This window comes from Sorex fumeus, unplaced genomic scaffold (genome assembly GCF_029834395.1).
Source record: "Sorex fumeus unplaced genomic scaffold, SorFum_2.1 ptg000009l, whole genome shotgun sequence".
In the NCBI taxonomy this organism is placed as follows: domain Eukaryota; kingdom Metazoa; phylum Chordata; class Mammalia; order Eulipotyphla; family Soricidae; genus Sorex; species Sorex fumeus.
This window is the reverse complement of record NW_026606066.1, coordinates 28,976,040-28,985,641: the sequence shown is the minus strand read 5'-3', so window position 1 is coordinate 28,985,641 and position 9,602 is coordinate 28,976,040. Positions and strand designations below refer to the sequence as shown.

Genomic DNA, 9,602 nt, shown 5'->3' with positions numbered 1-9,602 from the left:
CCGAGAAAAGAGATCTTCCCTTTACAAAATATTCTAAGAAACCTTTCAGGAGTAAACAAAGGGCACAAGAACCATTTGTTTTAAAAGCAGAAAGGAAAAAAACCCATAAATAATACATTTTAATCAAATAATATAAAGTATTCTGCAGGCATAAATTTAAAAAATTAATAGACTTCTTTTAATTTACTCACCATAAAGATTTAAAATGTTCAAGTGCACTTGTCTGATTAATAAAGCATTTTATATTCAATTATTTAGTGCTAATCATTAGGAAGTTTACGTTGTTGAGGCAAATCACCAACTCATTTCAACTGATCATTATAAAAATACAGCTACAAGGTATCAAATTACTTTCACATAGCACAGCCCAAAGGCTGCTTCTATGTAATAGTAAAAACATTAAAAAAAAATACCCCCATTCCTCTCAAAGTGAAGAAACCTCAAGAGCAGTGACAAGAAGGTAGCTTGAAATACAGGTAAAGTCCTTTCCAACAAAGAACACAGGTGGTGTCCACCAGATGTGTTGACCATGAGTTTGAACAGTCTGCGGTAGATTTTTAAAGATAGACGTTAAGTTGTTGGGCCTTCGGCTCCGGCTTCCTTCAGCTCCTGGGCTTCCTTTTTGGTTTCCCCGTCTTTGGCCTCCTGTCGGGAAACCGGGAATTTGTCTTTGTTGTTCTCCTTTTTCCACTTCATTCTCCTGTTCTGGAACCAAATTTTCACCTGTCTCTCGGTGAGGGCTAGGGCGTGGGAAACCTCGATTCTTCGCTTTCTGGTCAGATAAGGGTTAAAGAGGAATTCCTTTTCCAGCTCCAGGGTTTGGAAACGACTGTAAGTCTGTCGTCCTCTCCGTCTCCCAGGCGCTGCTAATGAAGGAAAAAAAAAGTGGAGGTGGGAAAATAAAAAGGAAAAAAGAGGGAAAGATACATTTTTAAAGATGTCATGGAGGTCTCTGGCCAGTCTGGGGGTGAGCCATACACGACTGGCTGGGGCTGGGATCTACATGGGATTAGGAGGCAAAGGGAGCAAAGGGGCTTGCAGGGATGCCATCCCCATCAGCTTTACGTGGTTTCTATTGGGGGGTGGGGGGAGTCTGCACCACCTTATGAAAACACAGCCACTGTAAGTGCACAAGGAAGAGAGGGAGCAGAAAGGCGAGTTTCAGAGCCAGAACGTGAGACGAAAGCAGATTTCTCCCCCTCTCCCCGCTTTAAAAAGAAAAAAAAATAATAATAAATAATAAAAACAACTGCATCCCAACCTTGTGGTCTCATCCAGGGAAACATTTGAGAAGGAGACGCGCTCTGATTTAAGTGGTCTGGGTCCTCGCCAACATGACCACTGGACGATTTACAGTCAGGGTAGTGTACCAGCTCGGCCTCTTGCTGGGTCGTAAAGATCGGCTGTCTCTGTAAGTTATCGTATCCGTAAAACTTCGCGGGCTCGGCGGGACAGGCCACCCCGCCGCAGGGGGGAGGCGGCGGCGGCGGGGGGGCGGCCTGGTAGGCTGCGGCCGGGCTGCCCCCGCCGGGGTGGAAGTAGTCCTGCCCCGCGCCCCGGCCGCTCCCACCACCACCACCACCACCGCAGCCTGGCCCCGCGGGCGGCGGCGAGGGGTGCGCGTGCGGGTGCGCGTGCACCTGCGGGGGCGCGTGCGGGAAGCCCGCGGCGCTGTTGCCATAGAGCTGTAGGGCCGCGGCGGCGGCCGCGGCGGCCGCGGCGTGGCGGCCGCCGACCTCGGGCGCGAAGTGACAGTCGTAGTAAGTGGGATTGATGGCCTCGCCCGCCGCCGCCGCGGCCGCCGCGGCCGCCGCCTTGTACTTGGAGTACAGCGGGTTCACGAAGTACGAGCTCATGGGGGCGGCGACCCGGGCTGGAGGCGAGGCGGCCCCGGGCGGGCGGCGAGGAGCCGGCGGGGAGCGCGCCTCACGGCGGCCGCACTGCCGCGAGGGCCTCTGGGGCGGCGGCTCGGGCCGCCCGGGCTACGCTGCTGCCGCCGCTGCCGCCCGCCCGCGTCGCTTCTGAGGGCCAGGCCAGCCGCGGGCGCTCGGCTACTGGGCACTCATGCCCCTCGCGCGCGCGCGCCCGCCGCCTCGGCCTCGCCCAGCCCCCGCGCTCCACCGCCCGCCCGGCTTCTCCCGGCGCGCGCCGGCTCGGCCGCAATTTAATCGCCGACGCCCCGGGTGACCTGCCCCGCTGCCTCCACTGTTTCCTCTTAGGCACCAGGCGGCCCGGAGCGCACCGGGACGAGGAAAAAATAAAAAAAGTGCGCCCGGCCCACGGGGACACGCTTTGGCTTCGGTTTACAAACCCCCGCTCTGGAGGGTCAAGAGAGAGGAGAAAAAGTTAAAAACAACAACAACAACAAAAAAAGCCACCCACTGCCCGCCGCCACCTCTCACCTCGCCCCCCCCGCGGCCCCCTCCCACCGCTCTCGCCGCCGCCGCCGCCGAGGCTGCCGCCCCGGTGCGCCCCGGCGAGGCATTTTCGCACCACGCCACTGCGCGGTGAGGGAGCGAGATGGGAGCGAGATAACCGCGCGGAGGGATCCGCGCGCGGAGGCGACACCGTCGCTCCCAACGGGACGCCTCACGCCTGCCGCGAGATGCCTCCGCCGGCCTTAAAGGGGGCCCATAAAGCCGCACTGCCAAGGGCTCGAGGGGCCCCCTGGGGCCGAGGGCTTGCGGGCCGCGGCTGGCGGGGCGGGGGCGCGGCAGAACCTTACACTTGGGGGAAGGCAGGGCGGCCACTCCCAGGAGGTTGTGTGTGGAGCCTTCCCCAGAACTCCGGCGTTATCCCACCGAGGTTGGTCGTGGCTTTTGCACTTAAGGACACGCGGGCTCAGCCAGCCCACGGGCAAGACGGACCAGACCGTAGCCGACCTCTCTGTGTCTTAAAACGTGACTTGGTTGAAGGCCCGGAGGGAGGGGGCTGAAACTTAGCATAATCAAAGCGAAGTTAAGCTCCTTTTATTTATTTATTTGCTTATTTATTTATTTATTTATTTTGTCAGCCTAGCGGGCCTTGTGGAAATGAGATAGACGTTTACCCTTGACGCATTGCACGCCTGGCTGAGGCCCTCAGGTTAATTGATATTTAATGGAAATCATGCCCATGAATATAGTTTCCATCATTTCACCCTTGATAGACGTCAGCATCAGGCGCGGGGGGGGGGGGGGGGAGGGAGGCCCAAGAATGCAAAGGGTGGGGGAGAACTTAGTCTTGCTGAAGGAGTAAATAGAGAGAGAGAGAGAAAAAAAAAAGTCAACTGAAACGTTCCAGGGCAGGAATGACTCGGTCTGGGCCGCCGAATGGGTCTTTCCTTGGGCAGGACACGGGGGCTCCCGGATCTCAATTCTGGCGGGGAGCGGAGCTGAGCGGACCCGAGCTGACACCGCGAATTGCCGAATGGAGCCTCGGGACAGGCGTTCGGATCACCCGGGCTGCAATCGCAGGCCGCCCCCGTCTTTCAATAAACGTTGCTGGTTCATCCACCAAGCCTGTGCAGTGACTGCTCAGGTGGGTGCCCTCTCTGAGGAGTTCCTTTTCCCTAAAGGGAAGAAGGCCTATCCTAGCTTGTGAATGGCGAGGAGGAGGAGGCGAAGACGCACTTTCCCTAAGGGCAAGTGTAAATTGTAGAAATAGTATTCATTTTAGAAGCTCAGTCTAAAGCCACCTGGTATTTCACCACCGATGTCTTCTCTTCCTCATATTAAATACCCTCTCCCCATTTTAACGTCCAGTAAATTTAAGGGTCCCTATTGAGTGCATTCTCCCTCTCCTACTGCGGTTTTCTCCTGGGCTGTTCTGGGTGAAGGAACCCTCTTTCCTGGGGCATGATCCATTGTGAGGACCCGAGGCCTACCTGTTGGGAGAACCAACTTAGCAAAGAAGCCCTTGGAGCCATAGGGGGCATGAGCGAATGGGCTTTCCACGTCAAATGCGAACAGCCCAAACTCCCAGGTGGCCCCAAGCGTGCTGTACCTGAGTGAGTTCCACTACCTTCCTTTCTCGTGGGTTGGCCTAGTGGGAGTGTGATTCTGAGACCAGCCCAGGTGGACTGATTATTGTATTTTGCAGATGGAGAAAATAAAGTGGAAGGCATAACTGGATAATAATGTCTAAGACGTGTCATTGTTTTCACAGGGAATAGTTGAAAGTGGTGAAGCCGAGAGTATATTGCCAGTGAATCTGCAGAGGAGAGAGGCATGCTTTAATTTTTTAATTAGGAAGGACTGAAGATTCTTGTGGGATTGATGAGGGTGAGATTTGTTGTTACTGTTTCCTGCTGGTTATTACCAGGTAAAACTTACTTTTGAAATCCGAAGACAAATGGACTGATTCTGACAGCTAAAGATTTGTACTTGGACTTCCTCTTGCAAAGACCCCACTGAAAGAGTAACCTTTTAAATAAAGCTTTGAAATTCTGCAGTTGTGTGATTTTTTTACTTGGCGCATGTGCATATGCTGTTTAAACCTTCCATAAATGTGTTGGTCTGGATTGGAATGAGAAAATAGATGGAACCCAGATCTTCATACAAGGCATCTTCTAGAACTGTGGGATTCCTGGGAAAGCGTGGAAGGAAGCACAAACATACAAAATACACTTCTACACATTCTGGTCTTACTAAGAAAAAAGGTTTTCTCTTGTGACTGTCTATGTCAATTCCCCACCAAAACCACCAGCACTCTGTTTATAACCTGAGTAGAAAAAGTTAATCATAACTTCCTAAACAAAGATCTATACTTTTACATGGTTCTGATTCAATAAAATGTGTTCACTTACCTATTCACGTTTTATAGTTTTAACTGTGTCATAATCCAAATTTTCTGAAATTTTTGCTTAGCTGAAAAATTATATATCAAGATGCACGTCTGGAGAATCTAGCGTTGCTCGTGGCTTCTTTTTGGTTTAATTTACCCTAATTTAGAACTGGGGAGGAACGGGAGGGGGGTTAGGGAGGGGGGGAAGTAAAGCTTTTTCATTAAAACCTTCCTCCGCTGCAACTCCAACTTTATGCGATTACAAAATGGAGCAACGGCGCTCTCTAGTGGCCAAATGCAACCTCGAACCGACCGTGTTTTACTTCCCCTTAAACCAATTCCAACCTTGTTGTTCCCTAGTTTCTCTGGGACTTGAATTGCTGACACTAATAATGCTTCATCCCTTTGATTGTCAACAAGTCAAGTGCACAAAACGAGCTCCTGAATGTCAAAGAACTTCCAGTAGCATCCTTTCCAAGCTTCCAGATATTCTTTTACCAGACACATTAGGTCCCTATTTTGTAATCACCACATTATAAAATGGGCTAAAGTTAACAAAAAAAATTACAACTTTCTAAATATTCTCTGCAACAGGCTTTTTATTCCGAGAAGGTTCAAGAAGTTTGAAAACTAACAAATTACAGACCTTAATTTAGTAACTTTTTCCTTTAAATTTGTTAACATTAAATCATGAATATTTGCTATTTTAACTGACTTTCATATGCAGCGACTCTTTGCTTCTGGTACTTTTTCTGCTTTGCATTTTGCAGTGTTTGATGGTTGTGAACATAAAATTAAAGGCTTTTCACTGGATCTCTGAGTGATTGTCTGGAGAGCCTACTGGCGGTGTTCATTGAAATTTCTACGCACAATATTTAAAATTTGTTTTAAAAGTCACAGAATGAAATGGATTGACAAAGCGTGCCATTCACATTTTAAAGTAAATATTTCTGTTTAGGTGTTATTTTTTTTCGTTTTCAAATTATTTCCCTCCAGTTCCATTACAATGAAAAATTATTAAAAATCAAGTAGATTTCATTTCCAACATTTCTTCCAACTTTGGAGCAATGAGTGAGCAACTTCAGCTCTTCCCACCGACCACACCACTGCCAGACCCTCACCTGAATAAATGACCCACAATCATTCCGTGGTTCTGGAGTAAGAGGCTGATTTTTTTTTTTTTTTAAGGAACCAGCTAGATCACTGCCATAGTCACAATGTCACCCTACCTTAGGTTACTTCTAATACATAGCCAATTTTTGAAAAGGTAGAAATACAGTCTCTTCTCTCCAGCTTTTTTTTTAAAAATAATTTTGTAGGTGCTCACACCTCTCTCAGGGATTCTCAAGAGCCAGACTTCTTAGACCAACGCAGTTTTGTTTATATTTTATTGTCCAAAATTTAAGACCGAGTTTTGTCTGCATTTTTTCCTTTACTTCCACAAACACAAACATCAAAATGAGATGGTTTCAAAGTGAAGCGCCGGACCCGTTGTAAACTCATTACCTCCAGACGTCTCGCCAGCAAGATGGCTTTATGACACCTTGGCTCTTCCTGTTTTCAAAGAGCTCTAGGTATCGGGTTGGCGGCAGGGGCGGGGGACGCAGCACCTTCTGCCGGATCTGGGCCTTGGCTTTCCTTCCCAGCCCCCCTCGCTTTCTCTTCAAACCCTCCCTTTCATCAGGATCCCCCAAAACTCCGCCAGCGGGTCCTCCCCATGCCCCCCTCCTCTCTTCTGCCCAATTCCAGCAGTCGGACGCCTCCACCTCTCAGGCCTGCAAAGACTGTGCTGGGCCGAACCCTCACTTACAATGACCTTCATTTCAGCCTCTGAGTGCGGGCCCCAGAGGGACTAGCTGGGGGCTAAGCACACCAGAAGCCTGTGGGGGAGGGGCACGGAGTTGGGGGTGGTTGGGAGGAGGGCCTTGACCATTTTCATATGTTAAGGTCACTTTGGGGGCTCCTGCGGGGAGGAGGGGGGACCATAGTCTAACCGGTTCAGCCTTCCCGGAGCCAGAGCCAGAGCCAGAGCCCCGGCTGGAGTTGCTCTGAGGGTTGCTCTTGTTTGGAGAAGGGGGTCAAGGGCTGGGATTCCAAGAACAGAAGGACAGGGGTGGGGTATCACTGTGTGTCAGGGACCCAGTAAGAGAATACCAAGCTTCGAGGGTCCCCAGAATTCCCCGGTACTGCTGCGCGCATGACGCGCCTGACGCTGGGCTCCTGGGGCCCAGACTTCACCGAAGAGGTGCTGGGACCAACATAGGGGGAGGTGGGCAGCCAGGTCCCCCCACCCCCCCCCCCCGCCGGGAACTGCTCTAGACTGGTGGGGGGGCAGTCCCACAAAGGGCGCATCAGAGAGCCCTCTGGGATGGGGGGCCCCTGAATTGGTAGCAGGGTTGCTGGGTCTCCCTTCCAGGGATGGGTGGAAGATCCCGAGGGTGATGCCCCGCAGCGAGACGGAGAAAGCAGGCAAGCGGGTGGGGCAGCGCGCAGCTCCATTCGATCAGGTCAGCGTTTATTGGGAGAAACGATAACATTTACAACTGATCCTCCAGCAGCACCCGCGCAGCCCCACTTGCTGAGGTGCACGGGGAGACCCTCCAGCGCCGAGATCGAGCCCGGACCCGCCCGCCGCCCGGCGCCTCGCTAGGCCGCATCCCAGTCCCGGCGGGCCCGCGGGTTCCCTGAGCAAAGGGGACTTTGTAACCGGTGGGCAACCCGGCCGCATTCGGCCGGGTGGCCTGCGCTGTCTCCGCTGTGCCTTCATTTTTCGAATTGGGCCCTCCTGGCCCTGGCTTGAGCAGCTTTGGGGGGTGGAGGCTACACTACAGCACTTTCCAGACACGGTGCAGGGAGAAGAGGGGGGGACATTTACACAGAAGCGGGTCCTCAAACCAGCGTGCACGCACAAAACTGGGTATTTCCTTGGGATCCAAACCAGGCGGGGAAGGGAGGGACAGAGAGAAGAAGCAGGACAGGGCAAAACCCCAAAGCCACTTGGTTCCTCCAATACATTAGCGAGCAAACACAAAGTCCCCCAGAAACCTCACGGGGACCAACCACACAGTCACTTCTACCTAGAAAGGTCGGGGGGATGTCCGAAAGGTGGCGAGTTTCTGGAAATACAAGCACCCACAAAGAACCCCAGGGCCCTGGCGGAGCCGAGAGCTCCCGCCGCGCGCTGCGCCAGCGCTTCAGTCTCCTTTGGGGCATTTCTCCTTGCTCATCTTCTTCATTTTCATCCTGCGATTCTGGAACCAGATTTTGACCTGTCTCTCTGTGAGATTCAGAATCCGGGCCACCTCGTAGCGCCGATCCCGGGTGAGGTACATGTTGAAGAGGAACTCCTTCTCCAGCTCCAGCGTCTGGTATTTGGTGTAGGGACAGCGCTTTTTCCGCGTGGAACGAGCGTGGATCCAGTTCGCTGCGGGGTTGTCTAGGAAGAGGAGGGTTTGGGGAAGGGGAGCGAGGAGCGGAGAGGAGGCAGGGGGAGACGACAGGGTGGGGGGAGAGAGGTCGTTAAATTCATTTCACCGGGGATGGCCGCTTTTTCACAACTTGGGGGGAATTGTCATCAAAAGCCTCCATGCCCGCGCAGTTTACCGGACGAACCGCGCGCCCGGGGTAGGTGGTTATGGGAAGCTTTTTTATGGATGCGTGTTGCTCGCCCCGGCTAGGGTAGGCGTCTAGACGTTTTTATAGGTTAGTAAAACTATCAGTTTTGCACATTCGAGCCTTCCAGGTTTCAGCAATAAATCAGGGGGCAATTTCTTTTGCACTTACTTGGGTCAAGTTGCTGCGGCGGCGGCTGTGGCTGCGGCTGCTGCTTCTCCTCCTCCTTCAGCGGGCAACCCGGGCTCGGGTGGTCGCTGCCCGCCGAGGGCTCCGACGAACCGCCGGCCCCGGCCCCGGCCCCGGCTCCCCCCGCCGGCGCTGCTGCCTTGTCCCGGAGGAACGAGTTGCACGCGAACTCGGGGCCGCCGCTCCCCTGGGAGTCGCGGGCCGCGGAACACTCAGTCCGTTTGGAGGAGGAAGACGAGGAAGTGGAGGAGGTGGAGGTGGCGGCGGCGGCGGCGGCGGCGGCAGCGGCGGCGGCGGGAGCCGGGGCCGCTCCGGTCTCAGGCTTAATCCCGTAGTGGCGCCCGTTCGGTGCGCCTCCGGGGCCGGGGCTGGGACCGGGGCCCGGGCCCCCGCCGCCCCCGCCGCTCCCGCCGCCGCCGCCGCCGCCGCCCGCGCCGCCCGGGAAGCCGGGCAGAGGCTCCATCCAGGAGCGCATGTAGCGGCCCGGCTCGGAGGCGGCGGCGGCCAGGGGCGGCGGGGGCACATACGGGTGGTAGAGGCTGCTCATGGCCGCCGCCGGGGGCTGGGCGGGCACGGTGGACCAAGAGGCGGAGAACACGGCCGATTTGGGGGCAAAACTACACGAGGCAAACTCGGCGGCGGCGGCGGCCGGGCTGTCGGCCACACCTGCGGGCCTGCCCTGCGCCGCGGGCCCCGGCGGGCCGAAGCGCGCCGCGAACACCTCGTCGCCCTCATGGCCTATGAGCGAGTCCACGTAGTAGTTGCTGAGGGTGCCACTGGAGGACATTTTGAGGCCCCGTGCGCTCCCACCCAAGGTTACACTGCCCGCCGCCGCGCCGCTCCCCGCCGGCGCCCGAGCCGCCGACTAGTTCGCAGGCTGCAGCCTCCACCATTGGTCGCGCGGCCCACGTGATCATATTTACCAATACCCGGAGTAAATCAGTCCGCTAAACTGGGGGCTGCTGAGATTTAAAAAAAAAAAATCATCATCAACATAAGCGTGGCAATTAGAGCCTTCGGGCCCGGCCCGTGCGCCT

General features: G+C 54.5%; 2 protein-coding genes across 3 annotated transcripts; both read right to left on the bottom strand.

The window, feature by feature from the left end:
* Positions 1–552: 552 nt before the first annotated feature.
* HOXD8 (homeobox D8) lies at positions 553–1,856 on the bottom strand. Of its 2 annotated transcripts, none has more exons than XM_056110410.1 (2): positions 1,262–1,856; positions 553–866 (listed from the first exon to the last, which is right to left on the bottom strand). In XM_056110410.1, exons 1-2 carry the CDS (start codon positions 1,854–1,856, stop codon positions 571–573), a joined length of 891 nt encoding a protein of 296 aa, XP_055966385.1. In that variant the 3' UTR covers positions 553–570. The 2 variants fall into 2 exon arrangements, with proteins under 2 accessions (XP_055966385.1, XP_055966386.1); XM_056110411.1 differs by having other exon boundaries at positions 553–863.
* A 6,102-nt stretch (positions 1,857–7,958) lies between these two features.
* HOXD9 (homeobox D9) lies at positions 7,959–9,373 on the bottom strand. Its single transcript, XM_056110405.1, has 2 exons — positions 8,548–9,373; positions 7,959–8,200 (listed from the first exon to the last, which is right to left on the bottom strand). The coding sequence occupies exons 1-2, from the start codon at positions 9,350–9,352 to the stop codon at positions 7,959–7,961; spliced, it is 1,047 nt and encodes a 348-aa protein (XP_055966380.1). The 5' UTR covers positions 9,353–9,373.
* Positions 9,374–9,602: the final 229 nt, after the last annotated feature.

Excerpts from the sequence above, each read along its gene's own strand:
- HOXD8 (XM_056110410.1), bottom strand. The coding sequence starts at position 1,856 with ATGAGCTCGTACTTCGTGAACCCGCTGTACTCCAAGTACAAGGCGGCG. Across the intron at positions 867-1,261 it reads TCCCTGGATGAGACCACAAG|CAGCGCCTGGGAGACGGAGA; the intron begins GTTGGGATGCAG and ends TTCCTTCATTAG.
- HOXD9 (XM_056110405.1), bottom strand. The coding sequence starts at position 9,352 with ATGTCCTCCAGTGGCACCCTCAGCAACTACTACGTGGACTCGCTCATA. Across the intron at positions 8,201-8,547 it reads GCCGCAGCAACTTGACCCAA|ACAACCCCGCAGCGAACTGG; the intron begins GTAAGTGCAAAA and ends TCCTCTTCCTAG.